Raw genomic sequence first — 24,007 nt, 5'->3', positions numbered from 1 at the left:
CATGGCAGAGGGCCTTCTCAGTTTCCCCAGCCACTCTGGGAAGCTCACAAGAGAATATTAAAAACACGCTAAAACATCAAACATTAAAAACTTCCCTAAACAGGGCTGCCTTCAGATGTCTTCTAAAAGTCAGATAGGTGTTTGTTTGCTTGACATCTGATGGGAGGATGTTCCACAGGGCGGGCGCCACTACCAAGAAGGCCCTCTGCCCGGTTCCCTGTAACCTCATTTCTCACACTGAGGGAACCACCAGAAGGCTCTCGGAGCTGGACCTCAGGGTCCGGGCTTGACGATGGGGGTGGAGATGCTCCTTCAGGTATACTGGGCCGAGGCCGTTTAGGAATAGCTGGGTTATGAGGAAAAGAGGGCAAGGAAAGGAGAACTGGGAACACCGAAATGGAAGGATTGGTTGGTGGGGTGGGAAGTAAAATGTAAACAATGTTTTGCAGCAAAGAGCAACTTGCTTGAAATCTACAACCCGACTTGATCTCCCCCTGGCTGTGCCTAGAATTAGAACAGAATCGTATTTAAAAACAGATGTCACTCAGGTCCTTAGGAAGAGTGTAATAGTAGCCACAGGAGTAAAGAGATACCGAGTCCCACCAAGTGACACAAATATAACCTTTTGTAGGATTCTACTCTCTCCCAGAGGTCAATGGATCAAAATAGCAGCTCTGCTCCTGCTCCCTCGTGCCACACTTGCACGTGAATGCCCTGTAGACAATAAGGAGGTACCAAAGACCCTATAGTTCCCAGTTTGTATGGTAACCAGGCAAGAAGATGGAGAATGGTGGCTTTGGCACTTAGAATCATAGAACTGTAGTACCCCAAGAGCCATCTAGTCCAGCCCCCTGCAAAGCAGGAATCTTTTGCACAACACGGGTCTTGAACCCACAACCCTCAGAATAAGAGTCTCAGGCTCTACCAACTGAACTGAACATGCGAGCTGAAAATTAAACAGCAGGGTGCCAAAGGACCCACAATGTGTAGGCTATGGGAAAGAAAACAAAAGTGATCCAAGAATATAGTAATCCCAAAATGCTTCATAAGAAAGAATCACCACACCACTGACTTTTTAAGACAGGAAGGCTTGTACAGTGGTACCTCGGGCTACATATGCTTCAGGTTACATACGCTTCAGGTTACATACGCTGCTAACCCAGAAATAGTATCTCGGGTTAAGAACTTTGCTTCAGGATGAGAACAGAAATCATGCTCTGGCGGCAGCAGCAGGCCCAATTAGCTAAAGTGGTGCATCAGGTTAAGAACAATTTCAGGTTAAAAACGGACCTCCGGAACGAATTAAGTACTTAACCTGAGGTACCACTGTACTCATACTTTACTACTAAAGAAGAAGCTAAATAGACTATAACTCAGAGCCAAGTCAGAACATGGTTACTGGATTTTACTGGACTGCAGTCAAAGAACAGCGGGTACTTGCTTTTGTAGGAGAAAGGAAAGCGTTTTTCTCAAACGACCTTGCTCAAGCTCTGGCTTTTGGCAGAGGCCAAACCAAATAGTGTTGGAGTTGCTGGAGCTGATGCGCTGCAGCAGTAGCTTGTAGGATAACATAGGTAAGTTCCAGCTTGGAAGCTTGGAAGCCCTGAGCTACAGCTTGGGTAAGGGTCTAGGGTTGCCGTTTTTGAGCTATTTCTATGGGGAAACAGCAAAAACGGCACTGCCGACATGGGCTGCCATACGTCTGTATTTTCCAGGACATTTTCCCAATTTCCACCCGGACACTGCTGCTGACTGAAGTATTCTGGATATCTCCAGGAAAATCTAGACATATGACACCCCTAGCGTGGTCCTCAGTCATATCCCTATATGCATGACGTTAAATATTCATCGTTTCGAATATCTGAACTGAAGTGTGGCTAGATTTGCTTCTCATCAGCAAGAAGAGAAAACCTGGTCTAAGTTAGAAATAGGGTTTCATTCAAGCTTATCGTAAAGAAACCATTTTTTAAAAATCCCTCTAAGTCAACTGTCCCTCAGACCTCGTGGGGGGCCGACTATATTTTGAAAATAAATAAATAAATGAACGAATTCCTATGCCCCACAAATAACCCAGAGATGCATTCTAAATAAAAGGACTCATTCTACTCATGTAATAACACGCTGATTCCCGGAACATCCGCGGGCCGGATTTAGAAGGCGATTGGGCCGGATTCGGCCCCCGGGCCTTAGTTTGCCTACCCATGCTATAAGTGGTCTATTTATAACTTGCCTGTGTGATTCTGCATTAATTTGATACTGCATTAATTTGTAATGCTATGTGTTAGTGTTTTTTTAATAGTAATTTACAATGTGCAAAATAGGTAGCAAAACCATGGTTCTTAATGTATGTTATAGATGCCAATTCCCTGGAGCCCTGGGTGCCTGAACATCCACCAAATTCCCCATGAAGGGGCCAGGCACCCACAAATTTCGGTGCCAGGGCCATGGCAGCCATGGTCGCAGGGCCAAGTTGGCACTCCTAATGCATGTGTCTTATGCTACAATCCTGAATAAACTGGTTTTGAGTACCACAGGGTAGTACTACAGAGTTGGTATGTTAGGATTAATGGGTTTCAAGATGGTGACCAAATTAGATCTTACTGGTCGAATGTATGATGTGGGACAAAGAAAGCAACTAAAAAGTTTAATGTACATTCTTAACAGTCTTATTGGAGCATGCTCCCAAACACAATAAAACTCCACTATTTCTCTATTGTCTCAAGGCATTCTTACTGGTGTGCAACTAAAGAACCAGTCTATTTATTTTCTTTACTGTATAGGAAGTTGGGTAGGGAAAAAGCCCCCACAGAGCTGTGTTTATATACTCCAAATAAATAGTACAAGTGAATCCTTGATAAATTAGAAGAAGGGAGAAGTAGAGTGGGTTGACAATAGGAGAGCAATACCTTAGGAATTTGAAGGCCACAAGGGATAGCGGAGCTTTCTTTGTCACATATTGCACAAGGCCATGGCATTTCCCCAGTGATTTCTGCATCCACAGCTTGTGGCAAAGGAGTTTTGAGTAGCATCCTTTTAGTTCTACAAATAGAACGGGGAGGTGGGGGGGGGAGAGATAGAGCTGATGGGGCCAAATTAGGGGACAGGAGAAGAGGGCCTCTGAGGTAAGTGGAGAGTCTGTTTCATAACAAGATGCTGCTCTTCTCAAGTTTCTCCATCCCAAGAGTGGAACCACTTGACACAGCAGTAATTTACAGCCAGTCTTTCTCCAAAGAAAAAGAAAGGCTTCCCCCCCCTGCAAAAAAACCATCAGTCATTTGGATTATTTCTTGTCACCATTAATTAAAAGCCGATCTGTCCTTTCCATTTACAGTGGGGGTGGAGGAATCTTACGTCCATTTCCCTTTCCTCCTGCCATATTAGATTTCTGGGTTACATATTTACAGCCTATTCCTTAAATTTGGGTGGATTTTGTAACTTGAGAAAATTACGCTCCAGTTGCTCATTTATAATTTTGTGGTGGTGATTGTTTGGTTCAGCAATATAGAGGGCCAGGTTCCACTACACAGTTGCAGTAGTTGGAGACAGCACAAGAAGTCCCTCTAGGACAATGAGGCTCATCTCCCTCTTCCCCTCATGGGCCCCCATCCCCCAATCAGTTTTGGGGGTTTAGGTATACCCCCAGAATGGTTCATGGAGGAGGAAAGGGGAGATTGCTCCACCAGGAAAGAAGAAAATTGCAATCTCCTTAGTGCCACAACCTTATTGTGTCCAGCTATGCTTTTACATGTATGGAAGATGGTTGAACAGTGTTCTTGAAGCTACAAACATGAGTCTGACCAAACTGCGGGAGGCAGTGGAAGACAGGAGTGCCTGGCGTGCTCTGGTCCATGGGGTCACGAAGAGTCGGACACGACTAAACGACTAAACAACAACAATGCTTTTACAATAGAGACCAGAGACGGGGAGCCTGTGATCTCCAGATGGTAGACCACAACTCCCATAATCCTTGACCACTGGCCATGGGAGTTTGAATCCATCTTCATCGAAAGGGTGATGGGCCCCCCAACCTCAATATAGTTGATTGATGCAGATCTGACAGCACAGCAAAATCGGAACCATTAGCTTTAATGGAACATAGTTGCAGATAAGTGTGTATAGGATTAAAGGTATGTGCAAGTGTCTCTGCATGTGTGCATCTCTTTGTAGTTAAGGCTGTAGTTAAGTGGTAGAACCTCTGTCTTGCATGCAGAAGGTTTCAGGTTCAATTCTTGGCAACTCCAAATAGGGCTATAAAAGACTCACACCTGAGACACTGTGAAGCTACTGGCCAATCAGCATAGGCAATCATGAGCTAGATGGACCAATGGGCAGATTTGGTATTAGGAAGCTGCCTGCGTTCCTATAAAGAAAAGGTTGGAAAGTCCAAAACAACCAAGATTGAAAGCCCCACATCTAAAGGAAAAAAGAGTCTGGGACAGCACTGAGATGGGGGTCCACATTTTGCTCCAATGTTGAGAAACCCAAAGGCTCACATCCCCATTTCCCCATGAAGCTCATTGGGTGAGCTTGGGAACGCCAATGACTCTCAGTCTAACCAGACTCACAGTCTGGTTGTGGTGATAAAATGGGGATGAGGAGAGGTCATGTACATCATGTTGAGCTCTTGGAGGAAAGGTGGTCTATGAATGCAATAAATAAACCTGCAAATTTGTAAATTAAGTGATCACAAGAAGGACATTTTGAAATTCTGGTGCTATCTCTTTGAAAGGAATTGTGCCTCAGGAAGATTGCCTAGAACTTTGCAATATTTGGGGAAGGAGGGGGGGTATGAAATTGCCTGTGAGGATTCGGCTGCAGCAGAACTATGTCAAAAGTGTTGCTGATTAAAAAAATATTGGGCAAAATGTTGGGAACGTTTGAAAAGTCTGAGGTAACTTTTGTGTTGCAAGGACTTACAAATTAAAAGTAATGGTTGCAGTCAACAGTTTTACTCAGAGTGGAGCCCCTGAAATGAATGAGCCTAAGTTAGTCATGTTTATTAAGTTCCATGGGTCTTCTCTTAGCCATGGAATACAAGATTGTTGAATACAAGATTCCCCCACCCCCTTATACCTTGCTTAACCCTCTTTTCTTACTGGATTCCTTTAGCTATTAAGTACTGCTTGCCAGAAGTGCATTAACCATGAAAATGTTCAGATCTCTTGGTGAGATAGTATCTTCCCTTTTATCCATACAAATTTAACAAGTTGCCAAGTTCCTTTCCCACGTCTTTCTGTTCTCCATTCCATGTTCACTTAATTCTTGCGACCTATGAATGGCATTTGCATTAAGCCCTAAGATGTTGAGGTGGTTGTTGTTGAGGTGTTGTTGTTTTTTGCAACGTTTTGGAAGTATTACTTTGACACAGAACATTAAGGAGGTTATGAGATTGCCAAGGTGTAGCGATTTTGGGCAGGCGGGAGGCTACGTCCTGTTCTATTAGTCCATGAAAGAAGCCAGCTGTGTTTGCTGGACTGGCACCAGATCCAGCCAAGCCTGACTTGAAAAACAAACATACAAAACAAAACAAAACATGCATATTGCTTATATTAAGACACTCAAGCCTATCAAAGGGCAAAAGTATGCCTACGAAAATGAGCATAGTAGCAGGTGTGAGAAACAGGGGTTGAAGCAGGTGAATAGCTCTCTCTCTCTCTGTGTTTGTGTCATTCTCTCTTTGTGTGTGTGGAGGCAGGTGGCACTGTGGTCTAAACCACTGCGCCTCTTGGGCTTGCCAATCAGAAGGTCAGCAGCTCAAATCTCTGTGATGGAGTGAGTTCCCGTTGCTCTGTCCCAGCTCCTGCCAACCTAGCAGTTTGAAAGCACGCCAGTGCAAGTAGATAAATAGGTACCGCTGTGGCGGGAAGGTAAATGGTGTTTCCGTGCATTTCGCCACGGTCCTCCGTGAGCCAATAGCAGTTTAGTCATGCTGGCCAGATGATCCAGAAAGAAGCTGTCTGTGGACAAATGCCTGCTCCCTCAGCCTGAAAGAGGTGTGTGTGTGTGTGTGTGTGTGTGTGTGTGTGTGTGTGTGTGTGTAAAGATAGTTATAGTGAATCCAGAGTGAGGCTCTGCATTTCTGTACAAACTTACCTTGGCAGTAAATTCCATTAAACATGTATAGGGCTGCATCTGTAGGCATCTGTTCTAGGAATGACTGAGGCTGGATCCAACTGTTTTAGAACATGTTGCTGATAATGCCAAGGATGTCGATTCAATCCCTGTATGGGACTGTAGGGGGTTGGTTTCTAGATGATCCTCAGGGTCCCTTCCACCTCTACAATTCTATGATTCTATGGTTGTAATTTTGTTTTGGTTTTTTTCCTATTGGAAGAAAATGCGGGCTATAACAATGAAAAGAAATGAAAGTACCACAGAGCTAGGAAAATGTAGTAAGGAAGCTTGGCACTGGAAACATTCGGTCTAAATGGAGAGGCTTAAATGTTCAGCAGAAGCAAGTGGTTAAGGTTTCCCTAGACCAGCTGTTCTCAACCTGTGAGTCCCCAGATGTTGTCAGACTACAACTCCCATCATCCCTGAGCTCTGGCTTTGCTAGCTAGGGGTGATGGGAGTTGTAGTCCAACAACATCTGGGGACCCACAGCTTGAGAACTGCTGCCCTAGACTGTCGCTGTTTGGGGTGCAAGTGTCAGGGTTGTAGGAAGGGGAGGTGCAGCCGTCCAGTCCGCCCCGGATGACATCCCTGAAGGCATGACAAAATGGCACACCGCAGGAGACGGCACTTACCGCGGGGCCTGGCCTGCAGCGCACTGAGTCACACGTCTCTCCTGGGAGTGGCTCAGGCCCCCGTGCTGCCCAAAATGGCAGTGTGGGGCTTGCTTCCGCCAGGCAGACTCTGTGGGCAGCTTGCTGTCTTCCACTGCCTCCCTCAGTTTGGTCAAACTCATGCTGGTAGCTTCGAGAACACTCTCCAACCATCTCATCCTCTGTCGTCCCCTTCTCCTTGTGTCTTTCCCAACATCAGGGTCTTTTCCAGGGAGTCTTCTCTTCTCATGAGGTGGCCAAAGTATTGGAGCCTCAGCTTCAGGATCTGTCCTTCCTGTGAGCACTCAGGGCTGATTTCCTTCAGAATGGAGAGGTTTGATTTACTTGCAGTCCATGGGGCTCTCAAGAGTCTCCTCCAGCACCATAATTCAAAAGCATCAACTCTTTGGCGATCAGCCTTCTTTATGGTCCAGCTCTCACTTCCATACATCACTACTGGGAAAACCATAGGTTTAACTATATGGACCTTTGTTGGCAAGGTGATATCTCTGCTTTTTAAGATGCTGTCTAGGTTTGTCATTGCTTTGTGTGCTTGAATGCTCTCTTGCAAATAGCAGCCATGCATTTAGAAAAACATTATGTGGGATAGAAGAAAAGCAGTTATACAAAAGCAGTTATACTGTTCCCTGTGGCTGTTCTTATATGTGCAAAAAGGGTTGTTGTTGTTGTTTTGTTTAGATTTGCAATAATTCAGCATGCAATACCCCATTGGTATCCTAGAGTGGTATATTCCAATGTCAAGGCTTCATTCTGCTGAATGTATATTCAAGCCTCACTTATAAAACGCTAATATGAAATCCAAACCCTGGAAAGAAGCTGGCAGGGAGAGAGCCCCAGTGTTACTAGGTGGAATGTCAAGGACGAGGAGCAATTGCGTAAGAACAACCAAGAAGACAGTGAAAGTTAGAAATGGAACATGCAGATTAAAAGAATGAACTTTGCAGTGGCAGTGATTACATTTCTGCAAATTGAAGCCAGGTATAGATGAAAGACTTCGGCTGAATGCAATTGAATGAAAAGCAGACTGGCTGTGTGTGTGCAACTATACCAAGCTCTAAAAGAGCTGTAAAGAAAAATAAATCTTTGGAGAAACATGCTAGCCTGCATTCCCAGACAGAACGGAACGTGGATCCAGGCAATAATTTTTAAAAGAAGTGCTTGCAAAAACTGCAGATGCTAAGCACAGTTTTAAGAGGCATTCTGTCCCCATTTCCACACTCGGGAGGAATGCCATTTCTAAAACGATGTCTGCTGAAATATAAGTGTGCGTCATCTAAAAATAATGCATTTTCATTTTACCCAGATGTAAATGTAGGCTATTTTAATTTATGGTTTAATGGGTTAATAAACTAAAACTTGCATGATCAATAAATTTATTTAACTGAGTTGCAGCACTAGTTATGTTTATTTTTTATTATTATTATTATTATTATTATTACTCCCCCCCCAGCCACTCTGGGGGGCTTACAGAATATATAAAACATAATAAAGCATCAAACATTAAAAACATTAAAATGAATATCCCCAAACAATCTCATGAAATTTACGGTATTGAAAATGCATCCAAGTTTCACTGTATAAAAGCCACTGTAGCCTATCTATTTAATTTATTTATTTCATAAAATTTATGCATCACTTGATTGTAAACAACAGCAACAACAACAACACCCTCAAAGCAGTTTTCAAAACAATAAACAATAAAATCAATAAAAAATTTACAACCCTACATTAAAACACTTGAAGTGGTTCACATGTTGGACTAGAACTTGGGACACAAGGCTTCAAATCCCGACACAATCTAATCCCCATGAAATTCACTGCATGACCTTCGGCTAATCACTGTATTTTAGCCTAACCTAAATGGGAACAGGTTGAATCGTATACACCACCTTGAGCTTCTTAGAAGGAAGGTGGGGTATCAGTGCAGAAATCATATACGCAAAAGCTTGCTTTGCACCTTGAAATGAATTATAGAGACAATATTTCTTCAGTCGGATAGTAACACCTTGGGATAGGCTGCTGTCAAGCCTGTTGTTCATAAAGTGCCATTTACGTAGATGATGCCACATTAGTAGTAGGAGTAGTGGTAGTGGTAGTGGTAGTGGTAGTGGTAGTGGTAGTAACAGCAACAACAACAATATATGATGATGAAGAAGAAATTCTTACTCTTCAGATTGGAGCAATGTGCACTCACCTTGTAATCACCAAGAAGTTTGCTTGTATAGTTTGCAACTTCTTTATATGATTTTCCAGAAACAATTGCTTGCTTGCAGAGATTCCTAAACCATGGAAGGAAGGACGTGATTTCTACACACACACACACACACACACACACACACACACACACACACACACACACTTGTATCTGCTGAACAGGGGGTTACTGGATTTTTCTCAAATCCTTTTTCTTCTGTTGTTTCCTTACTGATTTACAAAGAAATTGTAGTTCTCAAAACATTCCCAACACCATCAAAGAGCAACAGATTTCCACATAAGGATATGAAAGCAAATTCCTACAGTGATAATTTCTCCCCCTCACCCCCGGTTGTTTCATACAGGTGATGTGACATGGTGCAGAAGTGTGGGAACATGATATTTACTCCTGACAGGAAAATGATGCAAAAAATGAAATCTTTTTTAGGCATCTTCAGTTATTGGGGGGACAGAAGAGAAGCAATGTTTATTTAAAGGGCAAAGTTGGCTGCAGAAGACAATTTATGTTAACTTACTTTCACAATGTTTAATCTCAAATAGCTTAAATCTATTAAAAACACACATAGACACAGACACACATGTCTAGGATAGAGTTAGCAGCAACAATAAGAGAAGATGGCGGAAACAGATCTAGGTCAGGAGCTCTAAAATTTAAGCACCACATTCCCTCAGCTTAATCTGTGGCAGTGAGTGAAGCTGAAGCCAGTGGTGGGTGTGGCTGGAGCCAAAAATTGAACTGGGCTGCTCTCTCTCTCTCTCTCTCTCTCTTTATGCCACCCCCCCCCCTTGCACACACACTAACTCTTTTCTGGCATTCTCTGAAAATCTCCCCCTTCCCAGCTTTCTAACTCTGCTCTGATGCCAAATTTAGCCGAAAAAATGACTTTCCAACTGTATTCCTGCTCATTGCTCTTACACTTCAGATGATGATGGTGATGATGATGATGATTATGACTACTAATATTACTGTTAGTTTATTTATAAGATGCCCATCTGACTAGGTTGCCCAACCTACACTGATTCCCTAAGGTACTGGAATTATTACTGAATTCCTTAATCCTTTGGTATTGATAATGGACCTCACCTGATTTGCCTTGAAGATAACATTCTGAACTGCTGTGAGCCACAACCCTATGGAATGTATTAGTGTGTATATTGATGGTTCTGACTAGCACTGAATACAAGACCATGGACTCAGCTATACAGCTGCAAATAAAACGTTTTAAATGTGTTCTAAAGTGCAATATACAAATGTGACACTAGGCGGTGACATTGAGCTATGCAAAATTCAATGTGTTTTTTAAAACGTTTTTTAAAAAATCATTTTCACAGCGCTTTTTATATGTGTGTAGATTCCACCCATGTCAAAGTTAGAATGCTGTTATCATTCTCCTAGGTATAAATGCCACTGAAGAGGTATTACGCAGGGACCTATTACCAGTGCTGTTATGTAACTGTACTGGCAAATCATGGCTCCCACAGTGCGATTATCAATGAGGTATGATTCAGACATTAAGCACCGCTGATGCCCATTGATTACAATGGAAGCATGCAGAACATGCATTATTTTCCCATTGAAGTGGTTGAACTTAAATGTGCTCAACTTTGGCTGGAGTGTGCCCATTACTAGAGAGCACCAAGGAAGCTTTCAAGGCTGTTGAATGAGAGTATTATTCAAATAATAATTTGGTTTACATCCAAGGATGTTTTAGTAGTATGTAGCAGTTAATCACTGTCTGAGCATATTCTCAGTGTTGGTGTATGCTTGGAGCAAATTTTCCCATGATCATGATGCTGTTTACGCAATCAAAGGAGAGCTAAAGACCTCTAATTAGTTGAGAGCTTTCCCCACTCTCAGAACCCAATCTACCTTTGATCCAAGGATAAATAACTTCCCCAGATTCCACCTCCAAGTGTCTTACAAAATGCTGGTCATTCACTAAAATGATGTTCTAACTGCACATCTAAAGAAGGTCCCAATTGAAGGAACAATCTGAAGCTCCAACCCGACCATCCTTACACAAAATTTTGATCAGTGTAACTTTCCTTCCCATGGAAATCGTGTTTGCTATATTTTTAGTTGATTCCGACAGAGTGAGAAGCCGTTACTCGCATCCAATTTTCCACATAACTGCTTCTGACTGCTGTCCCTTTTAAAGTCTTTTCAGGCTATCCATCCAGAATTAACTTTCTTTTAAGAAAAGGCCTTTTGTGGTTTATAAATTTTTAAATGCAGGATGGGAGCTGCCAGAACAGCTTTGGAGAGCAACCAAAGATTTGAAGCAGTCTCCGTAACATGAAATGAGGTACAACTCCGACTGCACCTGGAGACAGTACCTCTTTCATTCGCCGTCTTCGGAGTTATGACACCTCTGGCTTTCGCCTCAGAACATCAGGAATTTTCCTTCAAACTGGCTTCTTGGAACGAGGCTTGTGCACTATTAGGGGATAATTTATCACATCATATTTCTCTGACTTGAGAAATCCAGTTTTTCTTCTTCTTTTCAACAGAGTGGTATTAAAAAAGGAAAGAGAAAGAAACACGACAGCAAGGGCTGCTAAACTCATGCAGGAATCTTCAGATGGGGCCAGAAATAATGGACAATGGGGACTACAAGAGAGCTAACAGGTAGCAGGGGGATAGTAGTCACCATCAATTATAACTGTACATAAAACTTCTCATTAAATTCCTGGTCCTCCATTCTTCGCCTGTAATTCACAAAGAGTTTCATTGATATCTGTTAGGCTAGTTTCGCGAGAGACCTCTGGTCGGCCAGTGTGAATTCTTCTCAGTAGTATAACACTGCTTTCCATCCTTGGTGGTTCAGGCATCTTTGCACTTAATGTGCAAGGATTTATTTATTTTTATATGCAAATTGCATCAGAGGAGGAGGAAGGGCTGATAATTGAAGGAATCAGAACTGGCACTGGAGGGGATTTAACTATTTTCTCCCCCTCTGCAATGCTCAGAAGGTTCCCCTTTCCAAAGCTACTGTTTGCCTTGGGGGGGGGGCAAGTAGGGGAATCCCCCATTGTAAAATTATTGCAACTCCCCCTCCCCCCAAAAAGCTGAAACAACATGCACTTTTTTGGTAAAAAATAAAATGCTGATCCAAAGATGTATATATGTCATCTTGGCTCTGAGTAATTGTTGGGAATATTTAGGGTGGTGGCTCTGAGAAAAAAGAGGACAGGATTATAAATAGTCCTTTTGTACAACTCAAACATTTGGGCTCCCTGTTATTTCACCCAATATCTGTAAGTGAGACATGTTTTAACTAATTTAGTATGAAGATGTGGCTCACTTAGAGATTGTACAAACCTTGAGTTATGATTGCTGTCATATATCAATCCATATTTTGGTTGAATATATAAAGTAATTGCTGAGATAGATACAGTGGTACCTCGGGTTACAAACGATTCAGGTTACAGATGCTTCAGATTACAGACTCCGCTAACCCAGAAATAGTACCTCGGGTTAAGAACTTTGCTTCAGGATGAGAACAGAAATCGTGCGGCTGCGGCAGGAGGCCCCATTAGCTAAAGTGGTGCTTCAGGTTAAGAACAGTTTCAGGTTAAGAACAGACCTCCAGAACGAATTAAGTTCTTAACCCGAGGTACCACTGTAGATAGATAAATAGATGATAGATGGATAGATAGATGCTAGATAGATAGATAGATGATAGACAGACAGACAGACACAGACACACACACACACACACGAACACGAACGACCAAATAGTACCTAATTCCCACTTTATTGAACAAAATGTATCCAACAATTAATGCTGATCAATGCTGAGGGTGTAAAGAACCCAATGCAAATTTGGTAATACAGACCTATTGAGAATCCGCTTTTACATATATAACATATATATCATTGGCTACAGTCTTCCAGGCTAAATCACAGAAAACATAAAGCTGCAAGGGATTAGAGGGGTCAATGAGGCCAGTCATCCCCCAACAGTGTAAGACAAGTCCCTGTCAACACTAGAGGGAAGGCACAGAAATCAAGGAGGGAAGGCAAGGGAAGGAAATGATAATAACACAAGGGAGAAAAGCAGGCAAATGTTTAGGCTGTGCTTCATTTGGACTAGGAAACTGATGTGCTTCTACCCTTAATCCTAACATTTATGAATCAAGCTTTTTCAATACACTGGAACCTGTTTGAGAAAAAATAGTATTTTTCAAACAAGCACCGAGAAAGGCGAAAGAAGAGAAGTACCTTCAGGAAGAGAAGTTGTCTTTGCACGTCTTTTAACACGCAGCAATTGCATTTGGCTTTTTGAGGAAAAAATTAGTCAATAGAGGTCTTGTGAATCCTGGGGAAGGACATACTAATTTTAATGAGCCACAACTACAGTGGTACCTCAGGTTACATACGCTTCAGGTTACAGACTCCACTAACCCAGAAATAGTGCTTCAGGTTAAGAACTTTGCTTCAGGATAAGAACAGAAATCGTGCTCCGGAGGCACGGTGGCAGCAGGAGGCCCCATTAGATAAAATGGTGCTTCAGGTTAAGAACAGTTTCAGGTTAAGAACATACCTCCGGAACGAATTAATTACGTAACCAGAGGTACCACTGTATAGGCAAAGTGGTCCCTGTTTTCTGCTATTGCACGACAGGGAGAATTTTAACAAAAGGCTGCAGCCGACATGTGATGGTAATTGAGCATTAGGTGTCTTGTAATGATTTATCACCAAGGGGATTTGCAGAACACCCGTGGCCAGTTAGCTTTTGGTAAGGGAGGTCAGGATTCATAATTGATTAACAGGTGGTAGAGTCATTGTGCCCGGAGGCCATACTGATGCTATAAATTCCCTATCTCTGCCTCATTGAGCATTGGGCCAGAACTGTCTCTCTGTGTGTGCTCTAAACATTGCCAATTCCTTTGGGGAGACCAGAAGGGAGCTGAATGGAGTTCCAGACAAGCTTTCGAGATGGCCCTATTCACACCGCATCCATATATCATTAGAAGACGCAGCACGTCACTTACTTTTTGAGTATTATGTGATTGGTTTAAGTCTTGTAATGAGAGATCCCCAAACGCAGTTGAAATCCACAGGTTCTGATTGTTTTTAAATATACATATATATATGCGGGTCTGAGCAAAGGTTTCGGTACAGTTGGATCCTGAGAGTTAGGACTCAGTCAAAATGCAGTGTTATGAATGCATTACAACACCGTGACACCAGAGGGCGCTGCAGAGCTGAAACCGCAACTCAATTATTTTTTCAATTCTGAGCTTTGCAATGGTTTTTTTGCAGAGCGTATTCAGAGCGGTTTTTTAATAGCTGTGTAGATTTAGCCTTATAGTGAGTTCCTGTGTTTACCATTCCTGATCTGTATTCACCTCTGAACTTCACTCTGTTTTTAGATAAGGTAGTTCTTTTACTATTGTGGTTTTCCAAAATGTTTCAAGGAACTCTGGGCTTTCTCAGGAATTGGTCAGGATTTCATCAGTGGGACCCCTAGGGCCTGAAAGAAAGCTTATCCACTGCTACTGACCTCCCCTAAAAATTGTATATCCTAATTTATATGTAGAGATGCAAATGTCACCATTTTGTAGATACAAAATGGCCTAGCTAAATCTAGGAAAATGGTTTACTCTATGGTTTTAACCCCTGCATGCTTTCACTAGAGCTAGGCATGCTGGTTATATATGGGGCTGATTTATCCCACAGTGTACTCATGCAAGGCAGGTGCTGGCATTTTTACAAGGGCTTGGGTACCATCTAACAAACCATCTAAAGTAACAGGGGAAAGTGAGAAGATTAAGCTTTGGAGAACGGTGATATACAATGACTTCTGATTTATTGGTGATAAAATGGAGTAGTGATAGTCGCTTGTGAATGATTGTATATCCCTATAAGTGGCGCAAAGCCAGAAAAAGCCAGGACTGGACTCGGCCGCTGCTACAATATTTCTGTTCGGGTACCTGTCATGTTCAATGCCAGCAGCTGCCATAAATTATAAGATGCTCAGTCTGAGCCTTCAACAAATAAGCACTCTGGTGAGAGATGCTAGGTCAACGCAGGAGTGCAATACGTAACCAAGGCTCTTTGGGAAAAGGAACTCCAGTTTTCTCTTTCTCATAATACAAACTGAAGACAGCATTCAATCAATGGCATTTATAGGGATTTGCAACAAGCAATAAGTTTGTTTGATGAAAGAGATGGACCTGGGAATACATTACAATGAGATCCTGTGAAGCTTTGTCACGGTTGTGGCCTTTTTCCCATAGATGCTGTGGTATATTTCCACAGTGCATTGATGTGGGGCTGCCTTTGAAGACTGCAGATATTTCAGTGAGTTCAGACATAAAGGTAAAGGACCCCTGACAGTTAAGTCCAGTTGCAGACGGCTCTGGGGTTGCTGCGCTCATCTCGCTTTACTGGCCGAGGGAGCCGACGTTTGTCCGCAGACAGTTTTCCCGGGTCATGTGGCCAGCATGACTAAGCCGCTTCTGGCGAAACTAGAGCAGCGCACGGAAATGCCGTTTACCTTCCCGCTGCAGTGGTACCTATTTATCTACTTGCACTGGCGTGCTTTCAAACTGCTAGGTTGGCAGGAGCTGGGACAGAGCAACGGGAAATCACCCCATTGCATGGATTCGAACCGCTGACCTTCTGATCGGCAAGTCCTAGGCTCAGTGGCTTAGACCACAGCGTCACTCATGTCTCCAGTGAGAACATGGATGCAAATAACAACAACAACAACAACAACAACAACAATAATAATAATTTATTATTTATACCTCGCCCATCTGGCTGGGTTTCCCCAGCCACTCTGGGCTGCTTCCGACACTATATTGAAATACAGTAATGCAAAATCAAATGCCTTCACTTTCTTGGTTTTCTATCATGTTCCCATTGAAATCTGCCTTTCAGAAGGACTGTACTGTAGAGTCTACCTCAGTAGCTGCTTTTCCTTATGACCATTGACATACGACCAACCTTTGGCCTCCGTTGTTTAACTTGGGATGGGGGTGGCTGGAGAGGAGATTGTGTTAGAATTATATGTGACCCTTTTTCACTGGTAATCCTTTGTGAGCTCCTCAAATGCCTCAGAGAGGAATGTTTCTGTAGAATTGTGTTGTTTTACAGAGGGTGCAAACACATCTCAAGGTGCTTTGCGGATAACAGGGAGGTGGTGGGTTTTTGTGTGTGTGTTGTTGTTGTTTTTTGCAGATGTCCAAGTGTCAAGAGGGTTTAGCTATTCTTTTAGCAGACGCAGTTTGGAAATCCCCGAGTGTTTTAAAACATAACTCTTCCTCGCTGGAGCTTCCCTGCTTCTGGCTCCTGTGGCATTTTCAGGGATGCCTTTTGTATTATTCTTTCCATGAAATAGAGATCCCTAACCTCTGGATTCCACCCCTCCCTCCTTTTCGGTTTCCTGCTTTTAAATCAAAGCCGTTTAAATCAGTGTCGGGGAAGCATTCCCAGCTACGTTTGGTGTGTTAAATCTTGCAAATGTCTATTCTGTACAAAAGGGATCTTAATCCTGGGCTGTGTGAGGGCAGAACTTGTTATGTGGTAGTAATAGAGATGTATCTCAAAAAGACTGATGCCTCCATCCCTGGCATTTTATTGTCAGTCATTGGCGCCATCAGCAGAACACAAGGAAGGTTTTTGCTTTTTAGTAATTTGGTAACCCTTAAAAAACAGAAAGAAGTATATTCTTCAGCAGGGCTCTGGGGAGCCACACCGTTTCCCACCTATTGTGATAATATAGGCTAAAACACTGTAAACATTTAGGTGCCAGCAGTTTTGCTTTGATGATGATGATTGCTGATAAATACAATCTCTGTTTGGCTTTGGGGGTGCAGTGAGTTTTGGGATTTTTATTTTATTTTTTGCATTTACGCAGCTGCTGGTTTTAGGTTTTATTTTATATTTGTTTAGAATTTGTTTTCATACAAATAGGGAGTTTTACCTTCCACATAGCAACAGTTACGACTGTGACTCAAAAAAGGCATTGGGGTGAGAGGGATATGTAAAAATCTCTGGACACGCTGGTAGAGGGGTCTAGGTTGAAGTTCTGTCCAAAGGTCCAGACGGGGGGTGAGGGGCTGATGGGCCAAAGGACTTCCATTCGGTGGGGGGGGTCACTGTAGTTGACCTGTGTCTTGAAGACACCATTAACCCAGAACCAACCCTTGTGTAGTCGGAATGGATTATACATACCCAGTGCCTAAGCCTACTGTCATCTGTAATCGATAAAGTTGTGGCCCATTTAGTTCCAAGATCTTGTTGTGTTGTTTTTGTTGCTACTTCATGGGCCCGCAAACAACTTCTCAAACTTGGCTTGTTCAATGCTCTCTGCGTGAGTTTGTGCATGCTCACATGTGCATACGCACGCATGCAAGTTCCAATATACATGTTCAAAGTTTCTGTGCACATAATGGCCTCCCCATTCATTTCAATATCAGGAGAATCTATTTGTAGTTAAGGGGAAGGCGACTCACCCAGGAGATTTATGTACACCTCAGAGGATGCACAGAGTTTTGGACCACAGCCCAGGCAAGTCATCGCTTGAGTTTCTATATTTACCTTTTGGGTTATACAGGGCACGGAAATGATTTGTGTAGATGAACGTGGTTATTTTATACTTGACAGATTTAAACTATGGTTGTGGGGAGAATGGCTGCTTTTTAAAAAGCCATACCCTCCCTTTCTCATCATGGCTAAAGCTATGAAAGAATGCCAGCTGCTTAAGTAGGAGGAACCAAAACGATTCCTGCAACTGCTGCCATTATACAATAATTATGTTTGTTGCAAATTATGTTCTGTGCAATTCTTACTTTGCTAGCAGGCGGGATAGAAAATAATAACAAATAATGTTTTCCTATTATGTTAACTTGGTTGTTGTCAGCAGGGGGGAGGGGAAGACTAATGCACCTCTAGCAGAGTTATAAATTTTCTAAACTATCTGTGCACAGCATTATTAAAAATAAATAAATCTGTGTACAAAGAATTTCTGCAAAGCAACTGGCACTCTAATCCAAACAATTAGCATTAAGCTGTAAAAATTCCAAGCACCCAAATTTAGCTTCCCCTTTAGCGCGGCTCTTATTTTGTTCAGCTCAGGGATCCAATTGGATACCAGATTCATATCTTTCGCAAGCAGCCGTGTTGCTGCTGCCAAAGGGTCTTTCGCATCCCTGGACTTCTCAGATGTCTTGTAGCCTTTATGGTGTCCATTTCCACTTGGGTGCAAATAGTTCTTCTGCCCTCCCCAAAGACTGACGTCACTGACGGCAAGTGCATTTAGATGCTCAGCAAATGTCTGCCTGGAACTTCATTATTTTACTGCGCTTTCTAAAAAAAAGTCGAGAGTGGACTGCTCTTCTTCGATACCTAACTTGCAGAACTCTAAGTGGATTGAGCCTGATGTTCTGACAAACACCAGGCTTATGTCCCTCAGGAAACTGGCTGCCAAGCCCTCTGAATATGCTATTTTCATTGATATCATCTATGCGTCTGTGTAAATAGGCAGAATGACCGCCTCCAACAAAAAGTCAGTGGTAAACTCCTTGGCCAAAATATTTGACCCGAATGCTTTACAAAACCAGCGACCTTCTAGTGAAGAGGAAGACTCACCTGCTCCCCAAATTTCAAGCAAGGATGTCAGCCCCCCTGAACAAATGAGTGGGCTGGATATTGCTTCCTTGGATCAGAAAATAAGCAGGTTGTTGACTGGGCAAGACAATGTCCTTCAGAAGTTGGATTACTTTTCGCAGGAAATCTGCTGTATGGAAAAGAACATGGCGCTCTTAAAGGAAAAAGGAAGGGACTCTGGACTCCGACCGTCTGCCATAACACCTGAGAAGCCGAATGGTTCTGATGTCACAACATTATGCCTAGAAATTGACAAGAAGCTTGCCGACATGAACAGAAGCGCCGAGCAACAAGCCAAAAGGTTAGATGGGCTTGAGCAATTGGTCCTGGGAGTCCAGCAACTCCTTGGCTGTTTGGTAGAAAAACTGAAGACTTCTACCATCACAGACCTCATCCGCAGAAATGAGGTCCCTCATAAGTTCCTTAGAGTCAGTGGCTACCTGCGGAAAGATAGATCGGGAAACCTTTTCAGGATGCAGACGTTCTCGGACAAAAAGGATGCGCTGTTCAGCAAATGGAATGAAAAGGTGAGCCCAGCTATTTAAGAGCCTAATGTGCTTTCCCCCCCTTCCCTCCTTTGTGCTCAGTGGAAGTTGTTTTGGGCTAGATCCAGATCTTCTGATACAGGAAAGGTTCCTTCCGTTTGTGACAGTGACTCAGATCCAGCTGAGGCTCCTCACGGGAGGAAGGGAAGGGATAGCCACACTGCAACTCCCAGCGTTCTGGAGGGTTCAACCTCAACCCTTCAAAGCCGTTTGGGAAGGCGCAGGGGCCTGCAGATAGAAGGGAGAAATTTTCCATCCAGCGCTCAATCTATATTTTTAGCGAAGTTCTGCTCCAGGCAGCCCTGGATCCAACCCCTTGTTTACTGTAACAAGTCATTCAGGTTTGGATTTTGTTTTTATTTTTTAAAAGCTCCTAATTTTGAGCATTGTGAGCAATGCAAAATCACACCATAATAATGGCACATGCAGCTTTGTCTTAATGTTTGGGTAACAGTATGCCCATTCTAGAAACCACAAATAGGGGAGAAATCCCAATCTCATTATTCTCAGTTATTATTTCAGCACAACCTGTTTCTAACAAAATGTCAGAATTTATTTCTGGGACTCTGGTCGTTTGGAAAAGTGCTTTATGAACGTAAATTACGGTAATATAAAGTACCTCCCTGCAGATTCTGTGTGCCATGATATATTAAAAAAAAACCCAAACAAAGTGGCACTTCTTAATATTTAATTAAAGGTATTTGGCACTTTCATTCAGTAGAACTTTACATTTTCAGTTCCCTGAACACCTTTGCTGCAGGTTACTTTTTTTTTTGTAAAATATAAAAGGAACACTGCACATGTAACAAGCTATTTCAGGATAGGCATGGGTGTAGATATTGAACTACTTTAGATGTAACACTAAACCATAGTTTAGCATTGCAGGAGTGAACCTGGGTAACCCCCGAACACCCTAGTCCTTCGGAGCAGTCACAAGGGCAGTTTGGGTGCTTTCACTTCCATTTTAGATTAACCGTAGCTTGCAGTTCCATCTAAACAAACTACGATTCATTCTAACTATGGTAGAAACAAACTAATATCAAACCCAGGTTTACGATGCTGGCTTGTTTTTGCAAACCACAGTGAAGATTAACCATTAGACCATAGTTAAGTGTTATAGGAGAACCTGGCTATTAACTAGTGGCAGACGGGTGTCCTCTTCCACACAAACCATTCAATTCTAAGTCAGTTCCATTATTAGAAATGAACCCAACCCTTTCAGTCCTTTTTTGGATCTACTTCATTGCCACAGAGATTTTGAAATGTGATAGGAAAAAATGGAGTTTTACAAACTGGTCCCTAAGTCCATTGCTAATGAAATATACTCGGAGTCGAGAGTGGATTTCATGCTCTTTATTCAGCTCATAGTGGTGAGGAGGAATGGAAGTTCCCCCACAATATCTGCTTTATATACACAATGAGCTGCATGTGATTGGCTAATTCCTGGATTCTCCTGTAGGCCAATCAGGTTGTGGATTCACTTCCACCTAGAGCTGGACTAGGTGGCTCCTGCAGACCAATCAGACTGCTGCATTTTGGATCCTATTCAACTCAGTGCATAACAGCTAATATGACTGGAACTGACTGCTTCAGTTCATAAGTAATAATCATAATTTCTACAGAACATTCAAAGTGTTCAGTGTGCATTATCTCAGTGATCAATACAACATCCCTGCAAGTGAGGCCTGCATTATTATCTCCATATTGACCACAGAGCTTAGACAATAGTGTATTGCCTTCATAGTCAGCCTCTAGCCGAGACAGGATTTGAACCACGGACTTCATAGTGCACAGCTCACAATCCCAGTCATTTCTCTATACTCATTGACTTATTAACTAGCTTTAAGACTTTTCACTGCTGTATTCAGGGGCTTTGCAAAAGCATTATCCTTAAACAGCCCCACTTCCTTGTTGGATAACGCCTGGCTGGAGTAAACACATGTAATTCAATAAGGGCCAAGGGAGTCTGGGCAGCAGCAGGGCAGCATCTTGTGAAATATTTCCTTTCAGTCTTTCAGGCCAAGGTTTCCCCATATAATCTAGATTACCTTGCAAGCACCGTTTTAAAATAGTGATAACCTAATGGAAAACCAATGTGTTGTGTAAGTGAATGAAACCATAGGAAGCATACGTATACAAGCTGTTTCGGGGTATCAAAATGAATCCATTGCAGGATGCAAATACATTTTAATCAACATTTAGGTTGTATATTGGTCAGATCTGCTGTTATTTGAACAGCGTTAATTTGGGATAAAGTCCCACAGATTTAAACAAGAGACAAAGAGATGCATATGTGCAGTCAAGGAGCCATAAAAGTGCTAAACTTTAACAGATTGCACCTAATGTTACTGTGAACCATGAATTCTAAGTCTGATTTATTTCGGTAAATATTACGTGGCGAAAGGCTGTATCTGGAAAAGCCTGCTCAAGATTTTAGTCCTTCTGGGGAAACAATGCTGTTAGTTGCGCAGATGTGTGTCTAAAGAAGTCCAAATGGGCAAGATCGTGACACAGTGGAAAGCATAAGTAGTGTTTTAGTCTGAATGGGGCCATATTGCACCTCTGAATGGGGCCTCCTGCTGCCGCCGCACAATTTCTGTTCTTATCCTGAAGCGAAGTTCTTAACCCGAGGTACTATTTCTGGGTTAGCGGAGTCTGTAACCTGAAACGTCTGTAACCTGAAGCGTCTGTAACCCAAGATACCACTGTACTGTATTGTATTGTGTTATACATCAGAGTCATTCAAAGAACAAGATGAGTCAGAATAGACTGGAAGTGCCTATGTTAAAATTAGCCAAAATTCCTTTTTCTCAGCTTCTTTTGCATAAAGACATTCAGATTGTCTATATGAATGAGGTCATCTCACACAGTTGACTTTATGAGCTGCTGAAATCAACAAACACTCTCTGCACACCATCTTATTTCAACTGGGGCTCCCTGAAAATAATCTGTGCATTTACCATCTTGTTTAGAAGCCTGTAACATCCACTGAATTCATCACACACATCTACACCTGTTTCTTGAAAGACACATTGGTTTTACCACTTTTGTTGTAAAATAAAGTCTTTCCCCCCTTTCTCCAGGTACCAGAGTTTGTTTTTTTTAATTTAAAAAAAAATAGCCAGTAGTGAAAGGGGATATATCAGATCCCCAAAATTATAATGCCCATGCTTTCCCAAGCATGGTAATTAATACTTGTGTTGGGAAAAGTAATGGTTAAAATAACCCTAAGAATTCATACCTTATCATCCAGACCTTGAACATTTCATTCATGGCAAAATGAACTTTTATCAGTAAATGTTTTGAGGGCAGCCTCCCAGCAGCATATCTCTGGGCTCCCTTAACACCATGACTATCAACTTCCAAGGAGAATATTAAAGCACTTTTATTCCTCAGTATTTTTCCACATTGTTAGATTTGCCATTTTAGTTGTAATTGTAATTGTTTTAGCATACCATTGTAATATACTTTGTGCTTCCTTCTGAAATTAAATGGGGGTACAGACATGAAATTAAACTTGCCTAACCGGACTGTATTTTAAAGGAATCCAAGATCAGTCTAACTGTCCATGAAAATAATCATTGGCTCAAGCTCATAAACCACAGCTGGACTTGTTAAACATGCATATTAAGTAAAACCAGGCTATAATTCAGATTTTCTTGAACAAACATTGAAATGAACTCGCTGTAATTCATTACAGCTAGGTTTGTCTCTTTCTTTCACTGTGACTGCCTGTCATGTTAGGCCCAGTATTTACTGTTGTTCTGAGTGCAATTGTCAATTAGAATATCATCATTCACTCTACAGGGAGGGAAAACAGTGGTTTTTCTATAGAACTACTGAAAGCTCCGAGGCTTATTCCAAACTGGATTGCACTTAAGAGACATGTATCATCAAGGCACTATTTATTTATTTATTATTGCTAAACATATAGTCAGTGGACTGTGTTGAGGTCTCTTCTTGCTTAGGCTGTGCTTGTTTCTTTGTTTAAAAATTACGAATAGGTTTCAAATCTTGGGATGTGCCCCCCCCCCCGGTTTTCTGATACATCCCTCGTGTTTGGGGAGGGTGTGTGCAGTTTTGACAATGGATGCAACAGTATTACCAGGCTGAACTTGGGAAATAAAGGGAATAGTTAACTTCCATTTTCCTCAGCTCTGTGATTTGGCTAGAAGCAGTTTCCCAGAACTGAAAAGAGTGCTCAAGCTATAGAGAAAGATCAAGTCTTCAGGTGGTATCAGGGTGCTGTCAGCGGCTCCCGGCTGGTTGCCCAGGAAGTTGCAAAGGCAAGGAAAAGTTTCTTACAATCCTTTTTTATTTCAAACTTTACAGAGAGAGGCTATAGAACCCAACCCCTTGGATAATGGCATGTCTTGAGTGACTCTCCACCCCTCATCTCTCCCACTTCCTCATTCTTCATCCTCATCACCTCCTCTATGGGTGCTGCTAAGTGCCCTTGGCCTTCAAGCTCTTTGCTCTCCTACTTTTAAGGCTTGCCGGGTTCTGGGAGATGGTGGGTCTGGAGTGCTTTCTAATGACAACGTGCCAGTCAGCTGCTGCTCCAGCTTTGCCTGCTCCTCTCCCATAATTTCCCAACTTTCCCCCTCATCTGCCTCTGAGCTATGACCTCCCGCAAACCCCTGTTGTAAGTCTATACTGTCTTCCTCTTCCTCCTCCCTGGAAGGGTCAGAATGGGGAGGCCATCTCCACCATTCCTCCTCTGCCCGGTCCCTGACAGGTGGCCTCTTGCTTGGAAATGGCTCACTAAGGCTTGATTGATCCATTTGTGCATAATTCATAACTTGATAGGTTCAGCCCTCAACGACTCCTTTAACCAATGC

The 24,007-nt window shown here is 42.5% G+C and overlaps 1 protein-coding gene across 2 annotated transcripts in view; it reads left to right on the top strand.

Moving 5' to 3' along the window:
* MYLK4 (myosin light chain kinase family member 4) overlaps positions 1-24,007 on the top strand; it is a 92,157-nt gene that overhangs the window by 35,078 nt on the left and 33,072 nt on the right. Inside the window, exon 1 of one of the 2 annotated variants that reach the window (XM_083747262.1) lies at positions 18,167-19,148. The exons of the other annotated variant lie outside the window; for it this stretch is intronic. Within the exon in view, the coding sequence (XP_083603388.1) occupies positions 18,501-19,148 (648 nt within the window). The 5' untranslated portion in view covers positions 18,167-18,500. Of the gene's footprint in view, positions 1-18,166; positions 19,149-24,007 lie in introns of those variants that run through there. 2 annotated transcript variants of the gene reach the window in all.

This window comes from Podarcis gaigeae (genome assembly GCF_964106915.1).
Source record: "Podarcis gaigeae genome assembly, chromosome: 7".
Classification (NCBI taxonomy): Eukaryota; Metazoa; Chordata; class Lepidosauria; order Squamata; family Lacertidae; genus Podarcis; species Podarcis gaigeae.
The sequence above is the reverse complement of the archived record's forward strand: the minus strand, read 5'-3'. Positions and strand labels throughout refer to the sequence as shown.